At 40.8% G+C, this 20,007-nt stretch overlaps 1 protein-coding gene across 2 annotated transcripts in view; it reads left to right on the top strand.

The window, feature by feature from the left end:
* The window catches only part of ENOX1 (ecto-NOX disulfide-thiol exchanger 1), a 382,814-nt gene that overhangs the window by 238,816 nt on the left and 123,991 nt on the right, over positions 1-20,007 (top strand). For both annotated transcript variants that reach the window (XM_076363460.1, XM_076363466.1), the window contains 2 exons: positions 4,355-4,489; positions 5,354-5,491. In XM_076363460.1, coding sequence (XP_076219575.1) covers positions 4,480-4,489; positions 5,354-5,491 — 148 coding nt within the window. In that variant the 5' untranslated portion in view covers positions 4,355-4,479. The remainder of the gene's footprint in view (positions 1-4,354; positions 4,490-5,353; positions 5,492-20,007) is intronic.

The following is a 20,007-nucleotide window of genomic DNA, read 5'->3' as shown; positions in this document are numbered from 1 at the left end:
CACTTGATGTATTTTAGAAGACAGCTGGAGCTAGCCTGGTAAATGACCTGTACTTTGGCAGGTCGGGTGGAGTGTGACCAACCTAATGACCACTGTCCTATGAATCACAGTGAACTGTAACAAATGCTTCACACATGCTGTTCTTGTAAGAACTGGGAAACTCGCCTAGATGTAAAAGTTTACAGGATATTACATCGCTTCTGCCCATCTGCGTTGCCTTGAGAACTGGTACCAATAACATTTAATGTCTCTGTGACTTGTAGACCCAGGTTTCAAAAGGTTGATGGCATCAGCCTTTTCCTTGAAGGATTTAGTGGTCACTAAAACTAGACAAAGAGGTGAAATGACTGAAGGTCACCCAGCAGGTCGGTGTCAGAGCTGGGCAGAGAACCTCCTCCTTGCATCCTGGGCCTGACTGCTGACCCAGGCACTCCGCAGAGCCTCGTTATGGTGGTGCATTTAATCAGCTTCGCTCTGTGTCGTTATTCATTGTCTGCGGTGTTATGGATATCTAAAGGGTAGGATTTTAACTTAGCAATCTGCTGTGTTATTGAATTAGTTTTATGTTGTGTTAATTTCTTTGTCTCATGGCATTCATTGCCTGTGATAATTGATGCACAATGTATAACTGACTTCTGTATTCATTTGGGTAACTGCATTTAATTGCCTGGTATAAAATATGTGTACTAAGTACAATCTGCTGTAACTGCTATGAGTGAGGAGTGCTTATTGGTATGGACTTCAGGGTGCTTTATCTTCCTGACAACTGTCTGAGGAAAGTCTAAAAAGTGTAACATGGAATCGCTTTACAAAGTGTTTGGCATTAAAATTTTGTTAACCAGAAGCTCTCAAATAAGGAAGTTTGTATTAACATCCCTGCCCCTCCCAAACCTCAAGGAACAGCAGCACCCATAAGACTTTACATGTTTTCTCCTGTAAATCAGGATTATGGCTTTATTTGCTTCTGAAGTTACTCCCTTGGAGTAAAGCTACTCCCATGCACAAGTGTTTATAAACACAGATTTCTTTTACATATATATTCAGGTCATTAATGCCCAGAGAAGTACTAATGAGTTATAAATCAGGAATGCTTTCTAAAGGTGTAATGTCAGTGAAACAGTGTTGATTAATGTCTGCTAAGGATACACAGGATTCCTGCATAAGCTTACACTTTCTTACCTGTTTAACCAGTATCACAGTGACTCCTTTTATTTTTAAGGAAAAAAGAATCTTTGCTAGTAGATGTATTTCTCATCATACACAGAACTTTGCTTTTTATATGACCTAGTGAGTAGTTTTATTTGTTTCCCTAGCTTGTTTTGTTTCCAGTGTCACGAAGGGTATAATAGTGCAGTGTCTGAGCTATACAAAGAAATGCTGAAATTTGTCCAAAGCTGATTTTACTTTAAGCATTAATAAAACCTTCCCCCATCCGAATTTTCAACAGTTTTTAAACAAAAGCTAATGGTTGAGTCTAAATCAGGTGTGAAATGCCTGTGAGATTATTTTAGCCAATTATGTTGCTCTGTGTTAATGTGACCGGTGAGTTGTCGGTACAAGGGATTTTCACAATTAGCATTTTTCTTTTTAAGAGAGCTAGTTTCAACAGGCTGTGTCCTTCAGGATGTAGCATTAGTTCTGCCTACAGCTTGCTGCAAATTATTCAGTGTACATAGGTGCATTTATGCTTGTTATTCAGCTCTCTTTTGCTGACAAAATAGCCTGCAGCAGTTCTTGGTTAGATAGGACTAGTTCCACTTCAGGCTCCTCACATGCTCTTTTGTGGTTTTTCCCCTGGTTCAGCCTGCGCTGCATCCACGTCCTGCTGATAATGTTTTATCAGACTTGATGGCCAGAGACAAAGCAAAGCTGCCCAGAGCCAGCGTGGGCTGTGAGAGTATGTTTCGAGCAAAGACTTTCATGGCACACTGGGCAGAGCTGGTGGCATAGTACAACAGGATTTTCACCAATTAACCCACTGATTCTGCTTTATTTCATATTCATGGTGTTATGTTCTTCCTCCTCTGCAAATACTTTAACAAATACTTGCGGCTAATTCATGAAAGTATACCAAAATCTGAAATATGTGGACAACCTGGTAGAAGGCAAACACCAGAAAAGTCACCTATTAATTCCCAGTAGGCTGAGGTGCATTTGTCTAGCCCAGCGTCTGATTCTTTATGGACTGCTTCCCATTTCTGGCAGAGCTGGTGCAACTGCAGTGTGGGTTTGGGGGGAAGAGAGTGTAAAGTTCAGCAGCAGACCTCGTTATGTCACCCGGCGCACACTTCACAAGGCAGTAAAACAGGGGAAGAGGGGGTGGCAGAGAGAGTCCGACACCCATTTTCTGCCCCTTATCCCAATAATCCATACCTGTCTGAGATGCCTTTGCCCCAAAACCATGGGGCAGCACCTCCTTCCTCCCCAGTAGTCAGGGTGATGCATTATGGGGACAAGCAACTAGCACACAGCAAGGTATGAAGAGGCATTTCATTGCTGTTGGTTTTCAGACGCGCCTTCCTACATCATGGCAACAAGGCTGCCGGTCACAGGAAGAAGTGGACCACTCTCATCTGGACTATTCCGCATATATTTGTAAATCAGGATTGATTTGGGAATGATTCATAAAGAACGAGGGGGGTTGTACTGTGTGAGAAATAGCTTATTGACAAGGAATAATTCAGCCAGCTCTAACCTTGAAATAGATGTTTGTGGTCAGAAGTTTATAGCCTGAGTGGAAAGAGCTAAATACAAGTTCAAGGAGCTGAACAGGAGACACCCAGTTTTTAAAAACTTTACAGAAATCTCGGGTGGCTTGCCTTATGTTAGTCTCATTCCCTGCAGAGGACTTTTGTTCAATGTTTATTTGATGTCTATAGATGTTATTTAAAAGCTAATTTTATCATAAAATTATTTTGTTATGTATCATGAATAGTGGAGATCAAGTAAGAATTGGAATTGCAAATTCAAATACTAAGAGTTGATAAATATTGGCTTTTAAATAGACCCACTGTAGATTTGAACAAAATGCTTTTTAACCTAGTTAAAAAGGTTATTTGAAAATTACAACATACTAAAAATGTACAGCATTGTCTGATCTTGACTCTTGTCTTCACTTTTACAGCTATTGATGTGGTCACATTCCTATGAAGTGATCTGTACAGTGTCAGGGAACTATAGTATGAAACTTTCTGGCTTGAACTTTATGCACATTACATGAAAAAAGTGTGGGAGGTACTAAGCTAAAATATAGTATAATCACTTTAATTGTGTCTTTTCTAAGGATGAATTCTTAGGGTTTGCATGTTGGAAACCTCTTAATTAAGGTCTTTCAAGTACTTTTTTAAAGACAACACAAATACCTTAGGGCTGAACAAGTCACCGAGATGCACCTGCACGGCATTAATGACCTCCCTGAACACCTGTAAGCGCTTGGTCAGTTGTTGGCCGCTAGCACCAAACGCTATAGGTCAGACCCCTTAGGCTACTGGCCAGCCACAAAAATAACGCAGCCCCCCTTGACCCACAGTCACATGTAACTAACGCACAAAGACTAACATGGGCATATATCTGTGATCATCGTCACTCCAGCGTTTCCTCCCTCTGCTGTGAGTGCTGGGAGCTCACAGCCTTTGGTCACACCTCTTACCCGTTCGCTCATTCAGCCTCCTTTCCAACCAGCGATGAGCTGACGTGGTGAGCTTCACAAACAACAGTAACAACAGCAAGAAGTTACCCTTATGTAAAATTCATAGTCTGACAGATACCTGAAGAAAGCAATGTGGTTTAGCTAGAAGCAGATACTCCACCTTTGCTTCGAGCTAACTAACCTTTGTGAGCCAAAGATACGGTGTTAGTTAAGGAGCAGGCATCATCCTCAGCTTTGTTAGGTTTTCTTACTTTTCCATGTCTCTGCAGGCTCCATTCTGTAAGTCATTGTGGAGTATTCTTTTTTCCCTTTTCATCTCAGAACAGGAGACTATTTCCTTGAAACTTGCATCATCAGTTAATTGTTAACAGTTAAAAAAAAAAAAATCATACTCATCCCTTAATATGTTCTTTCAGCTGATGCCTTCATGCCGAGGAGGCTGTGTAGCTACTGATAAGACCTAATTTGTGAAGGGCTTTTCAGCGGTCTGACAGGTTCATACGTGGCACTGTTTGCTCAGCAGGCAAGGATGAGCGTTCGCTGAAACACTTCTACAGTGGCCGCTAAATGCGTGCAAAGAGGCTGGGGCTGGTGATCCAGAGGGAGTGGGCAGGAGCTTCGAGTGGATTCCCAAAGCGGTCTGTTGTTTTGCAACTATGTTCTGACTGTGTCACTTGATAGCTGATTTCGTCTTTTCTCTTTCAGAGCCTAATGAGCTGTGTGTGGGCCCTGCGTTCGGTGATATCCCGTCTCAAGATGCTGCTAATACAGTAGTTAATTATTCCTAGCTGAAGAAGTCTAAGAGGAGCAAAAGGAACTGGGGAAAAGCAATGGCTGCCGGTAAATATCTCAGGTCTGCAAAGGTCATAAGAAAATAGCTGGAAAGAGCTGATTTCAGCTGTGACTGGGGAGGGAGGAAGCAAAAATGTGTGAACACACCTTGTGTTTGGGGGTTCAGTATCAGAACGGTACCATCCCTTAGCTATCTGACCCACTCTTCCTTCCCCAACCCAGGAAAATCCATGCCTGGGCTCAGTCTATTTTGACCATATTCATGATAATTCTCTTTTGTTTTTAGAACAAAACTTGGTATTTCCCATAGTGAATCAATTTGGTTTGACCTCTTTTTAGTTAGGGGCTAATGTATTCTTAAATCTTTTACCAAAAAAAGTTGCACCTTATGGAAAACAGGTCTTTCCTTGGATTGTGTTTGGTTCTCACAGCTTTCTGACAAGTTGCCACAGATTATATATAATTAAATTTTATCAGAGGATTGCAGGGCAATTCATTCAGGTTGGGAGCGGCCTCAGAAGGTCTCCAGTCCAACCTCCTGCTCAAAGCAAGGCCAGCCGTAGGGTCAGACCAGTTGCTCAGGGCTTTATCAACTGACTCTTGAAAGCTGCCAAGGGTGGCGACTGCACAGCCTGTTCCACTGCTTGACTGTCCTCATGGTGAAAAAGTTTTCCATATAACCAGCCTGAATCACTCTTGTTTCATTTTATGTCTGTTGAATGTTTCCAATGTCTTTATGTTTTACTATACAATACCAAGCACTATTGTCAATGGTCTAAAAGGTGAATCATAATTAAGAAACAAAACAAACCCAAAATAAGCAATGGTTGTGATATCTCATTTTCACTGAAGATTTTGGTTAAAAATCCTGGCGCGTTGACTATTCTACTTACGATGTTTCTTTTCTTGCAGCAGCTGATGGTTTGGGAAGTATAGCTATAGATACCACACAACTTAACATGTCAGTCACTGATCCGACGGCTTGGGCTACAGCTATGAATAACCTGGGGATGGTTCCAGTAGGGCTAGCTGGACAACAGCTTGTGACAGGTAAGATTTTTCTGTTTTAAAAAAGAACTCTTGTACTGTCCATGAATTCTTCCGGGTCCTTTTAAAAATATATGGAATGATTTCTGAGGATATTATATTTTTATATTCTGAAAACATCACCTATGATTAATATTGCATACTGTGTATTACTCTCTTCTTGTAGTAGGTATATAATCCATATTGTATTTTAACCTTGTGGAAAAGCCAAAACTCTTTGGGGAAATTAAACAACTAAACCATCAATCCTTATGCTGGGTCAAGAGCAGGAGGCAGGTCACGTAAGAGAAACGTTTGTTTCTGTTTCTCTGTTCAAGCAGGATGTCTTGAGGTTTTGCCAAGGAATAAATACCCTGGGCTGAGAAGTCTTGACTGGAGAAAGATTTTGAAGTTATGTTAATTAGGCAGAAAATCATGAAGCCCATTCAATTCACATGCTCAGTTGATATTAGTGAAGTGAAGCTTTCCTATCAGGTGTGTGCTTATTTACTTTCTGCCTGACTCCATAAACTGAATTTCAAGAGGTTGTTCTTGTTTGATTTTGTCATTTCACTTCCCAAACATAGTTTGGGAGAGGGTTGCAGGGGATTGCTTATTCTAACAACAATAAAAATAATATTTTGAAACCAGCAATATGTTTCACAGACAAGCCTGGACATATCAGACCTCATTGTCAACAGTAGAGGCCCGATTAGTTAGGATTAATAAAACTTCATCGCTTTTGTGAGGTAGAGAAAAATTATTTTTATATGGGTGCGTGCCCTATAGACACAAGCCACATGCCAGGCATATGACAGATCCCCTCTGGAAGCTGCATTGCCACTTCAGCTTAAGAAGAGCTGTGTGACATCTGGATCAGAGCAGCATCCTGGCACGTCTGCGCCCGTCCATGTAGACATGGATGCAGTGAGCCAGGTCATGATGTAAATCACTCTGCGTGCCTCACCAGGGATGCGTGATGCTTAATTTTGGCCAAATATGTCCCCTTCTGACACTGGGAACCGAGTGGAGCTGTGCCAGTTCACAGCTGACGGTCTGGCTCTGAATTACCTGTTTTACAGGCGGGTAAACTAAGCTGCAAGAAAGCTGATTTATAATGAATCAGTCTCAAGCAGAGAGTTTAGCTGGTGGAGGCTGTGAACTGATTCTTGGTCTCTGGCTTTAACCCCATGCTCCTGATTAAAAGAAACAAGCAAAGCCATGCACTCCTCGGGAGCCAGTTCTCTTCAATGTTTTTGTCAATGATCTGGACGCAGGAGTTGAGTCCACACTAAGTTTTCTGATGATACTAGATTAGGAGGAGCCGTTGATTCCCTTGAGGGTAGAGAGGCCTAATATAGCTATCTGGATAGATTAGAGTGCTGGGCAATCACCAACCATATGATGTTTAACCAGGGCAAATGCTGGATTCTGCACCTGGGATGGTGTAATCCTGGATGTACGTGTGGGTTGCGGGACAAGAGGCTGGAGTGCAGCCCTGCAGAAAGGGATCTGGGGTTTTTGGTTGATGGGAAGCTCAATATGAGTCAACAGTGTGCCCTGGCAGCCAAAAGGGGCAACCTGGGGTGCATTAAGCACAGTGTAGCTAACCGGTCAAAAGAAGTGATTGTCCCACTTCACTCAGCATTGGTGCAGCCTCACCTTGAGTGCTGTGTGCGATAAGAAGGATATAAAAATATTAGGGTGTGTCCAAGGGGAGGCAACAAAGATGGTGAAAGGACTAGAGGGCAAGACTTAAGAGGAGCAGCTAAGGATACTAGGTTTGTTCAGCTTGGAGAAGAGGAGGCTGAGGGGAGACCTCATTGCTGTCTACAACTTCCTCATGAAGGTGAGTGGAGAGGGAAGTGCTGATCTGTTCTCTCTGGTGTCTGGTGATACGATGCGAGGGAATGGCTTAAAGCTGCATCAAGGGATGTTCAGATTGTTTATTAGGAAAAAGTTCTTCACTGTGAGGGTGGCCAAGCACTGGAACAAGCTCCTCAGGGAATTAGTCATGGCCCAAAGCCTGTTGGTGTTCAAGAAGCATTTGGACAACACTCTTTGATACACGGTTTAACTTTTAGGTTATCCTGTGTGGAGTCAGGAGTTGCATTCGATGATTGTCATGGGTCCCTTCCAGCTCAGGACGTTTTATGATTCTATGTGCTGGTGGGGAAACAGCTTTTTCCATTTTCTGGTGGGGCATTGCCTGAAGGTGCTGCACTCAACTTGAATGCAATTACTTCCAAACCTGAAAATAGCCACATGTCAAAATCAGCTTCTGCTGCTTTCATTTATAAGCATCTCAGTTGCATATCCCGTGGAGGTTTGCCCACCTTTTTGTCTTCCTCTCTTCCACTGTCTCTCCAGTTTCAGTGTAAATTGTGTCCTCAGGTGTGCCATGCAATCCCTACATGGCAGCCTCATCTCATGTGCAACGCTTTTCCCCACAAGGGAGGATCTCCAGGACTTTATTTCATTGCCAGCTCCCTACTGTAATTTCCATAACTATGTGTATCACGTATTGTAGGAGTGTTGTACAGGTCAGTTGGTATTTGTTCAGCATTTTCAATATATGAAAGGTGCCATAAGTAATAAATATTAATTACTGAAGTGCTGCCTTATTCTACGGGTGCAGAATAACTTCTTTTCTTTCCTTTTGCTTTCCTTTATTTGAGACTCTCTTATATTTTCAAGGTAAATAGGTGCTTTGACACTTCATTATATTTCCTTATGATTCATAATTTTTTGACACATTTTCTTCATGGCAAATCCATAATGGCAAAATCACAATTTACCGTGAAAATACGTATAGACTTATTTGCTATAATATATTTACAGTATCTGCATTCAGTGAGAGTTTGCATCACCATGTTCAACCAAATATCTAACTAGTCCTTAGCCCTTTCTGACTTTTTTCTTTTTTTTTTTTGCTGTTAATCCTAGTAACGAACTCATCTTTGTCAGCAGTCACATATTGCTTTTGCTACTGTCATCTGTGACATTTCTCGGAGATTAAAATGACACACCCATGTCCCAGTGCTAACTTTTTGTCTGTCTTTAAAAATCTATTTTATTCTTTTTTTCCTGCCTTGATGACAGCTAGGAAAGCAGTAAGTAGTTTAGATTAATCTTGGAGAGAATATAATCTTTCCCGGATATCTTTACATAACCTCCCATAGTCTGAAGCTTGGTGTATGGTACTCATCTATATCCTGACGTATCTCTTAGTTCTCCGATCTTTCAGTTTCCAAAGGACTTATCCATTCACAGACTTTCCTTCCCCAAACTAACCGGTTCCTAATTCCTAAATTGCAGGGCATTTTTGTTCCCGTAGGTATGGAGCCCATATGATCTACTAGGTCTTTTTAAAGGTTTTTGATGGGTTTTTTTTTCCCAACTGTTGTTAACTTTGCTGCTGTGTAACATGCTGGGATGCCTGCCTTCTAACAGAGTTATGCTCCCCACTTTGCAATCTGTGAAGCTCTTGCCTAGCCCAAGAGTTTGTTAAAATGACAACTAAAGCTTCCATAACATCTGGCCGATACTCTTCTCACAGCCTGGGATGCAGGCTGTCTGGTCTTGGTAACTAATCAATTTTAAGCACTGCTAACCTTTTAATACCAGTTTAGATGATATCTGCTCTCTATTTAATTCCTTATCTCCCAGTGCTGTAAAATTGGATTTTTGATCTGGGCAAATGTCAGAGCCTTTCATTGGTAAAGATGGATTCTTGTTAATAGTTGTATAATATCTCTTCTGTTTCTACATATATTTTGCTTACATTTACTGTTATTCAGAAAGCTTACCTTTTTCCATAATATTTGGTTACTGCATTACATGTACACTAATATATGCATTTATACATTATATATACATAATTCATACAATAAACTGTAGTTTAATAATGCATTAGTTAAAGTGTTAAAGATTGATGTGCAATAGTTATGGCTGAAAAGCACTTTCATTCTAAACCTCACCTTTCAGCAGGTTATAATTTTTTCCAAAAAATTGCCTTTTGGGCTGAAATTTCTCACGGTTGGTCTCAGCCCAGAGTAAAAAAAATTCTGGAAAGGTGGGAGAAAATCTGCTAAACTGCTTTTAAATTATCCAGGCCTTAAAATTGCTGTTTTCTATGCTTTGAGACTTTGAGAAAAATGGTCAGGTGAGAGGGGAAGGATAGTTTGTACTCCACCTTTTTGAGATCTGAATCCTCTTTGTGCACTCAGCAACTCTGATTGAAGCAAATCTTTCAAGTACACTCAAGACTGCTGTTTTGTTACATTTTAGGACTAGCAGAAAAACTCAGTGACCTCAGGCCAACTGAGAATGTTTTATTTTGATTTTGCATTGGTACTTTTTAAAGGCAATTTTGGCATTGCTGAATTTAGCGTTCTTATGCTGTCATTTGTTTCAGCAAATGGCATCAGGTGACCTGTTTTCTAAAGGAAGACATCCTGCCAGGAAAATTATTTACTTCTCCAGTTCAGTTTAGTTCTCCTTTCACTAATGAACCATTGCCCTGAAAAACATGAAGCAATTTTGAGATGCTTTTCTCCAGAATGACTTAGATGACCTAAACATTTGTTAGTCAAAAATGGTACGTGTCAAAAAGTTCCCTGGTACAAATGAACATTAAGAGTGGTACATAAGTGGTAATTCTTTTAGACTTAGTTAAGCTCATGCCCTGTGCTGCATATTTGTACTCTGACAGAAAAAAAATAACAAACTACAAGGGCAGACATCCAAGACGAAAGTTATAGATCTGCCTAGAAGTCAAGGGTATGCCTGAAAACTGATGCCTTCTACTTATTTACAGGATAATTATTAAGGCACACTTTTCTATGTGAGTCCAGCCAACATGCCTCAGCCTCAAGATACTAAAATTTGCAGTGGCCTCCAGTCTTGTTTTTGCTGTTAGACTTTGACAACTTGTACAAAATCCTAGTCAAATCAGAGACCAGGAAGCTTTGAAGCCTAACATCTTGCTTACCAAAATGTATAGAAAAATCATACACCATTTTTGTGGCCTCAGGCATGTATTTTTTAAACACTGGAAGTTGTGAAATATTAGACAGTTACATCAACCTTTCTGTTTTTCCATTTGTCTTTGCTTTCCCCACACACTTGTCTTTTGACCTGATTTCAGTGGAACATAGGAGCTGTCAGTTCCAATCAGGTCACCTCGCTCAGGATTGTGCTTTTGACAGTGTTGAGTATCAGATACTTCACAGGGAGAGATGTACAAGGCAAATCAGCACTGAAGCGCTTCTCCCTCTGATGAGCCCCGTCCAGCCTGACCTTGAAGGTTTCCAGGGATGGCGCATCCACCACCTCTCTGGGCAACCTGTGCCAGTGTTTCACCACCCTCAGCATAAAAACATTTCTTTTTATATATAGAACAGGGTTCCCCAAACTAGAGGTTATATTTCCAAATCAAGTCATAACTCAGCAAAACTTCACTTCGGGAAGCAGCACCCGCGACAATAAGTGGTTGCAATCCTGAAACTGCAACCCCAGACTTACTTTTTGATAACAGAAAAATTTGGAAAATTTCAGTCTAGAGACTCCTAAATCCCAAGACACAGGGTTAAATATCCCTCCCGGAATTTTATTAGCTCAAGACCTTCAAGTCTTTGGAGGCATAATATTATCTCTTTCTTCAGAATGAAGATTGTAACTAAAGGCAATCACTATATTCAGATTCCAGTTAGTCTCAAGCATTTTTCCATGTGATGGGCATATCAGGGGGAGGACTAGCGTGATGGCTTTTCCTTCTCCTACTCACTCCGGTATCTCAAGAGGTCACTGATTCCTATGCAGAGGAGAAGACCTAGGAATTATTTGAGAAATATCAAGGTTGGGCTGAGACTTAAGAATTCCCTCACCAGTCTTCCTTGGCTGTGGAAAAGTCCTTTAAGCTTCAGTGTCTTTCTACCATAAAATAGATGAGGCATGCTTTATGAATTATTGTCGACTGCAGATCATCATATGCTGACTAAATTGTAAACATATCCCTCCTTGTTCTGGTTGTGTACTATTTTTGTAACGTTAATGAAGAAAAATCAAATAAAGTAGGAAATCAAGGTATATTTTATTCTATTCAGCAGTTCCCCAAAGAAAGACTGTACATTAAGCAGTGCTGAAGAGTTTAAGAAGTCAGCTGGCCAGAAGACTCTGCCAGCTCTCATGTCTATACTTCTTCTGTGGCCTCTCCGTTACTGGAGGCTTGGAGCTACTGATAGCCACCTGGCAGTGTCATTTCGTTTTACCCGTGCTATCCCATTACCTATTAAAGCTTGCTTTTTCTACACTTCATCGCTTAGCCGCTGAACCAATGTGCCAATGAGCACGTAACTCAAATTGTCCAAGACATGCCTAACAAAACACAGCTTCCTTTTCTGTAATTAATACTGAGCTCCTGTTAATTGATTACAGAGTCTATCCACAAAAGTTTTAAAATAAGCCACTTGTACTATGACCTGAAGATAGTAACCTTTTTTTTTTAGGAAAAAATGCTTGAGCATCTATAATATGTGACTGAAGTTTAGCACGCTCCAGATGTAAGCTTTGAAGTGCACAGGCAGCTGGCGAAGGCGCTCCACGCACTCTTGTTCCTCTGCCCCTGTAAGCTGCAGACCACAAGTAGCTGCTGGAAGAGTTCAGCAGCCCGGTGGCACGGTAGTAGTGTGCAGCATGTTTACCCTTGCTCTGAATGCTGCACTGGCTTGACATCTGGCAGTAAAAGAAGATATAAGAAGCCTTCATAAAATCTGCAGGTTTCCATAGGTTTTGCAAACCTCTCAAGGCTACAAGGTATCTTTGGAAGGCATCTTTTCAGCTATTATGGCTTCCCAACCTGTTTTATCCATTGTGTTTCATTAACAAGCCAGCCTATGGAGCAAGAGAAATGTAATAAGGCATGCTCTGAAGAAAATCATATAATTTTCCTAATTTTATTGTAATTCCTTCCTACTTTACTTTTATAGTCTTCACTACAGAAACATTGCATTTTAGTCAAGGGGAAAAGATTTACCATTTAAATTATCTGAATAACCAATCAGAATAATTAGAGGTGTGAAACATACTGTAAAAGATTAGAGTCGAGCTTGTACCCAGATAAAACCATGTATTTTTATTATCAAGACACAGGAGAGCAGCAAGAAAGAGAACAGGTACTGTGGGAATCCCAATATGTAGAGCCACTGGGAACATCTCTAAAGAAGTATTATATATTAGTGTAACAAGTAGGTTTTTTTCATTGACCTGAAAAGCGCCTGCAGAGTTAAGCACGCTTTCTATCATGTGAGTGTTACTCAAGGAGGCTTCACACCAGGGGACATTAAAGTGCTAGGAACAAACACAGTCAGGTTACAACAGAAAAAGGAGAGAGAGATTCGATGGCCAGAGGAAATGTGGCAGAAACTTGAAGTGCCTTTGACACACTATTCAGGGTTAAGTGTACCTCTTAGGTCATTCAAGTGCCTTCTCTATATTAGACCTTAATTGAGGCCAAGGATGAAGATAATGATTAAAATCTGCTTGGCGCTTAAATATAAATAATGCTTTTTCACATGGTATGAGGGGCTGAATGCCCCAAATAAACAAACCTCAGAGGTGAGCAGGGGCACGTAAAGGGAATTACTAAGTGCAAAGCTTGTGCTGTATGTGGGGTGAGGGTTTTTTCTGGAATATGGCATCTCTCTCTCTGTTGTTATACTTTTGTCCAGGCCAGTTAACAGTTTAGGAAAACAGACTGATTACTATTTGGCATAACTACTCTTAACTGTCTCAAAATACTGGAGTAAATTTATGATGCAAGTCATATTGTTTGGATGTTTTGGCCTTTTGGTTTGGATTTTTTTAATTCCTGGCTGTTGGTAATTATACCACCAAAAATCTGTTTGGCATGTTTTTATTTGAAGTTGCAGTAAAGTAGCGTAAGGAAATACTATATTTTTGCAAAAGTTTTCCCCATCTTTTTTCTCACTTTGGAAAGCCTCCATCCCCACTATTTTCCATGTATTTATTTATTTTAGACAAGAAAGCCTGTGAGTAATTATGAGCATCCCACTGCATAAAGTAAGCCAAGAGGCTATTGGGAACTGCTTGCTACTATTTGCTACTGACTGTTCACTTCTGCTGGAGCACAGCTTATTTGCAGCACTTTTCCTTCAAACATCACTCCCCATCCAAGGATCCCACGTTCCTTGGCTGACATGGGGAATCCAGTGTAACCCCTGTGTGACGTACAGTTTGCTCATGGGAAAATTGAGTTATTGTGGAGAGAAATCAACAAGAAAGAGCAAATTGACCATTTTAACTAATTAAAGACAAGGTATGAATACCAGGTTATGTATTTACGTGGAAAAAAAAAAGGCTTGCTAATGGCAGACGGTTTGAAGGTGGCCTGCTGAGCACAGTCACGGTGCCTGGGTGGCAAGGTGAAGGCGATGCTACCTGAAGCCCTAAAGCCAAAACTGTTAACAGGCCGTGTGGAGGGTCTACAGGAGATGGGCACAGCAGTCCCAAGAGGAGTGTTAACTCGGTCCATGCCGAGTACTCTCAGGAAAGCGCAGTGATCAGGATGGCACAGATGGCACCGCCTGGGGGAGTCACCAAGCCAGACTTCTTTGGGAGGGGAAGACTTGAATATGAATGAATCCCCAGGCAGCCACCCCAAATCAAGGGCTATAAAATCTTTTGTTCTTCCCTAGTCAGGCTCTCTGCCTGCATGGGCTAGGTTGATGCTTACAGCTTGGCCCTAGAAAGCAAGCAAGAAAAGCTTGCTTTCTACATTTTACCTTGGGATGAAGGGCACAAGCATGTTTCTTCTTCCTTTCTGCCACCTGTCCTTCAAATGCCCTTTGCATATGTGTGTGAGAATTATGTCTCACAAAGTGCATAAAAATGCATATCCACTTCACTGCAGGAGTCTGTCTGTGAAATATCACCAGAGGTGATCAGTGTGGTAAAATGTCTTCTGATGGCCCATATTGAAGAATAAAGTTGGGCTTCAGCGAGCCTAATCCCTGAGCATGTGAGGGAGCTTGTAACATAATACTTTGCTAATGTTGACTTCATCCAGATAAACAGTGGATTTACTGTACCTTCCTATGCTCCGGTGGTGACAAATGATGTGCGTGACATCACCAGCTCTGAGTAATGTCTCTGTAATGGGAAGCAGCTGGTCACTGGAGTAGTTCTGTTAGTGGACGTGGAGGTGAAAGATAATTAAACGTAATACATACAATATGCTCTAATACTCTGCAGCATGTAGTTAGATTGTGTTCTGCCCAAATATTAAAGATATTCTGTTACTATGGCTTCAGAAATTTAATAGGTCTGTTCGTGTAACAAGGACAACTTTATCTGCCTTTCCTGTATGTGCACATTTCTTATTCAGATTTTTTTTTTTCTTAAAAAACGGTTCTCTTGACCCTACTTGATTTTCCTTTATAAATAATCTCCTCCTCCCGACCACAATGCCTACATTATTCAGTAATTGTTTGTTATTTGTATTCAGGAAAGGCTTAGAGATAGAGAGCTCCAGTAAGTTAAACACCGTCTGAACACTTAAGAGTCAATCCCGGCCCAAATTGCACATGGTCTGTTTTCTTTCACTTAGATAAACCAGGTAGGTAAGGGACCACCTGGAAACAATGGGATAATACTGATTGGCATGAAAAGCAGCAGTGATTACGGAGCTGCCTGCCTATTATGTAGCTTTTTTATTGGTATCTTGGCACAGCAGTAATATGGTGGTAAGTGAAAAAGCGGTTTAACTCTTTTTATCTGATACTTTGAGTCAGGCAGTGAGAAACAGGCAAACTCTATTGTGCGCATTAGAAACAGGCAGACAGTTCCTGCCTGCTCTTCCTCTTTGACTATGCTGCTGTGATTTTTAGAAAAGGATTGGGAAAAGGGAAGTGAGAGAATAGGAAAGAGCTTTGCTGGCGTTTGCAGGAGACAGCACCATGGGAGAAGGTGCAGATGTGCTTATTGTCATCTTTTTTTTAAAGATCTGGCAGAATGAGCTGTGTTTCAGAAAAGAGATGTCCAGACTGCAGTGGATGGAGAGGACGAGTTATATGCTTCTCCAACTCTTTCTGTTCTCTCTGAGACAATTGCATTTCAAATGGTTCATTTCACTAGAAATCAATGTGCAATATTATAACCATTAGCAATGTTGAAGTTTTACCCTATTTTGAGCTGCATCTGTCAAATCTATTTAACCCTTTTATTGGAAACCTCCTGTTTCAGGACTTGATCTATATTTGCACTTGCATGACTGAGCCCTTTCCAGGAATAATCATTGAAACCTCCTTTTCTGGGCCCTTTTGAAAACAATTTTAGCACTTCAAGCATGCTTTGTAGAAGTATTTTTAAGACATTGCAGAATGTCCTACAACTTCACCTGCTAGAATAGCCAGTACCGTAAATAAATTAAATATTCCTTAAAAATAACAATAAACTCACCAAAATCAAGAGGTCAGGAAAGGGAAAAGTGACCAAATTTTATTTTCTTTTAATTCCTTCATATTTAGTGTGTTTATACCCCAACACAATGCTGCTGTCCTTCAATGTAATAAATGTTGCAGCAGCCTTTTTTTCTTTACCGTGTTTTTAATACTTTTGTAATCCCCTAGGGACTTAGAGAAGTGTCATAGGTTGTGAGAGGAGAGAGCTCAGATGCTGCACCTGTATATCAGGGCTGTGTGCAGGCAGCAGGGAATGGGAATTTGCAGCCGAGCAGCTCCAAGAGTAGGTGATTTAATAAATTGCTTATTATAAATATTGCAGGGTCCCTTTATGTTATTAGCCAGAATTCAGTATATGAAAAAATGTCAAGTACAAGTACAAGTTCATTCTTGCTATTCACCAGCCTGTGTAAAGTAAAATATCTCTTCCAGTTCTTCCTACATATGTTGCCTTTTAACTTTGTGTCCTTTTGTTGTGGTCTGTCTAATTACCTCAAGTAGATAATCAAGCTTGATTTTATAATAAACCATAGCCGGTTCAGGCATGTCATGACTGATTTATCGACTCCCAAGACTAAGGACTTTCAGCCTCAAGTCTAAGATCATTTCTGGCTGCAATTCAAGGTGTTAATTCTGAGCTTTAATATCTGAATGTTGTTTGGAACACGTGTTCTACGTTTTCCCTTCAAAAAGAGCAAACAGCCGGCATTTCTTTTGCTGTCCAAGTGGAATTTAAGCTGGAATTAAGAGAAAACAAACCCAAACCATCCAATTCTGCAGAAACAGTCTTGCATGTAATCATCATGACAAAGATTGTCCTCTTGAAGGCAAGAGGGCTATTATATATGAATGGAAGTTACTAGCAGTGGGCCTCAGGAGGAAAATATATCTCCATGAAGGATCCCAGTATATATTTCCCTATAACAAATTGCTTCAGCACCGCCTGATGGGGTGGCATGTGTCTCTACACATGTGCACACTATAGAAATGTAAAGGTGCAGTGCTAAGAAAGTAAAATGATGATAGCTAATGACTCATATTCACCATTTGGCATCCCTTAGGGACCGCCTCTCTTCCAGTGTTTTACCTCAGCAGTTGAGCTCATCGGGGACACAAGAGCTAACCATCCTTCCAACTATTCATCCAGGGATTTGAGGCCCCGAGTTCTCAGTGGAGGGCTTTTTCACCGCAGCTCCTTTAACAGACAGAGATCTCTAGTTTTCCATCAACAATGCATCAGTGTAGATTTGAATGCAATCTCTGTAATGCAACAGATATCTACTAATGGGCATTCAGATCTCTTAGCTACCTCAAGTAGTAAGAGAGGGACTCCATTATTCTAAGGATCGTGTAACAGAAACATTATCACACATCTGCATATTCTCACCAATGTTACTGTATATTGTAATTCTCCCTTCTTATTGCTAATAGGCATCGGGTTGTGGATCTAGTGATATTTCTCAGTGTTTTCTTGTTAGAATTCAAAGACAGTTTGGGTTTTCACACATTTCCTAGGTTGTTTGCTTTATCCTAGCTCAATTATTTCACATTTTCCAATGCAGAATGGCAACTGGCCTCTGTGGACCACATTGTATGAGAGCCACATCTCACTAGACTTGATTACGTGACCTGTTATTTGTTGTGCTTCAAATATTTATTTCATCTGTAGCCTTGAGATACTGTATTTAATGCTTCATCCACATATGTATATAGTAAGCATAAGCTAAAGAAGTCCTCCAGAGGACTTTTTTTATTGCTCACCATGCTTTTATGATCGAAAGATGACAACCTGTCATAGTTTTCTTTTACGGTTGTGTTATAGATTGAAAATATCAGGAAAGTCCATGTTACTTAATGGCTGCATACAAATAGAGTTTACAGGTTTGCAAGTACTGCTCGCTCTGGAAACTCATTTGGGGATTAAAAGGGTAACAAACCTGTTTTCGCTCTGGCATGAGTAAAATCCAGTAGTAAAATGTTGCTGGTCAAATGTTGTGATTGGAGCCTTGATTGTCCCCCCTGGAGTTTCAGAGGTGAACATGAGAGGAGAGAGTGATCCAGGGGTTAGGTGGAGAGAGCCCCTCCATCAATAATACAGACCAGAATAGGACCCTGTTTCCCTCTTCCCTCCCAGTTTTCCCTCTTGTACAAGTCTGCAGAGACAGCAGGAATAAGAGGCTGTAAATTTTTTTTCCTTGTGTTAGTAAAATAAAGAAAAATGAATCTGACCGTAAAAGACCAGGCTTCATCTGTCTTTTAGATTACAAAACCCAGAAAACAAACAAAAAAAGTCATTTTCCATCACATATAATTAACCCCCTCATTTAATGCCCAGGCCCACTCGCAGCCTGTGCTGCCCTGACCTCAGGGACTGTGTGCTGATAACAAATCAAGCTTTGTGAGTGCAAAGGGGAGGAGAAGAGGCAGGGTCACAGCGGGCTCCTCATTTGCTCACAGAGCAAGGAAGCGAGTGCTGCGCATTTCTAGGAGCAGGCTGTACACCTGCGGGCCTTCTGCGTGAGGCAAGATTTGTGGGTAAAAGTAACATTGCTTCTTGGACCAACTTGTGTAGCTGGAAAAATATGCACCAGCCCTCTGATGGTCTGAGGCAGCCAGGGGACTAAAACTTTAATTATAGCAGACAGTAAAAAAGGTGGATTCAAAGGAAGGAGTAGTTTTGCAGCACATTATAATTTTCCTCCCTTTATTAATCTTGTCATCTGCCACAGGCTTACCTACCTATTCCTTTACAGAATAACCACCGTGTCACCACTTCCCTTTTAATATTCCCTTCTCTTTTACAGTGCCAACCAGCTTCTTTTGTCTACCTGACTTAACATATCTAATTAAAATCAAAGGATGTGCTCCCTACTTGTATTTAGCTTGGGAGTTCACTGCTTCTATCTCAGACCTGAACATGGGCTTCTTTTTTTTTCTGACTATACTGGCCCATAAACCTTGTCTTGCTTATGACTTTAGACCGTTACCGCTACAGCAATACTATTACAAATGTGTGACATTATTCTTAAAGTAGCCCTCCAAACCCAGACCCACAGGATAATGGCAGGTTTATGGCTGTAAGGACAAGATCTCTTGTGTAAGAGGGATAGTCTTCTTCTAAGGGCAAAACAATAATTTGAGCTAGTTTTTATACACAGAAGACTTTTTTATTTCTTTATTCTTGTTCTGTGCCTCTTAGTCATTAATCTCTCCTATGGAAACTTGTCAAATACTTTTGGAAATTGAAACAAATATGCTGCATCCATACTTAGTTTTCTTATCATTTATAACCACAATGACTTTAAAAAAGCTCCAGTTTCTCTTCCTGTGCTCCCTATCTCCTAAATCCCTTTTGCTTCGTTCAAAATGGACTGCCGTTCCATTTCAGTCTGACACATTTTTCATCATGTCCCTTTTGCAACAGATTTCTAGTCAATGGCTTTTGTGAAGTTTTTGTGTGATGAAACTCTTCAATGTTTTAAGCATGTTTGAACATCCCATCCTTGTCAATAGATGTCTTGGCTGTTGCTTGTATGCAGAGCCACTCAAGAATATAACAGCATTTTTTCTAATGTGACTTAACCAAAACAAGACTATTCTTTCTAAGTCTTCTCTGGTTTGCAGTAAGTTTTCCACCAAGGCTGAGTTTGAAATTTAATTCCTTTTTGTTGTTGTTGATTTAATGAGGTACTCCAGTAATTTCCCAGTAGTTTCTTTATAGCAAGGAAGCATGTACAAGTTCTGCCTCCTTGTTACTGGGTGTGCAACAGGAGTGCCAAAGAAAAGAGTGCGACGGCAGTAGGTTTCTGTCATAGCTTCTGGAAAGAGGTAGGAATCTCCTTCAGGAGATGCAGAGATTACTGCAGGTGGGCTGAATCACGCTATACAATCTTCCACCTTTTCCACGGGCCATACGAAGAGGTGAAAAGGCTCCTGTCTGAGGTGCCGTGGTTAGATGTTTTGGTGTGGGTGATATGAATCTCTCTGAATCTATAGTGAGGTCCCAGATTGGCGTTATCTTCATCTCAGCCGAAACTGAATTTCTGCAATAATGCTGCT

This window comes from Aptenodytes patagonicus, chromosome 1 (assembly GCF_965638725.1).
Source record: "Aptenodytes patagonicus chromosome 1, bAptPat1.pri.cur, whole genome shotgun sequence".
Taxonomy (NCBI): Eukaryota; Metazoa; Chordata; class Aves; order Sphenisciformes; family Spheniscidae; genus Aptenodytes; species Aptenodytes patagonicus.
The sequence above is the reverse complement of the archived record's forward strand: the minus strand, read 5'-3'. Positions and strand labels throughout refer to the sequence as shown.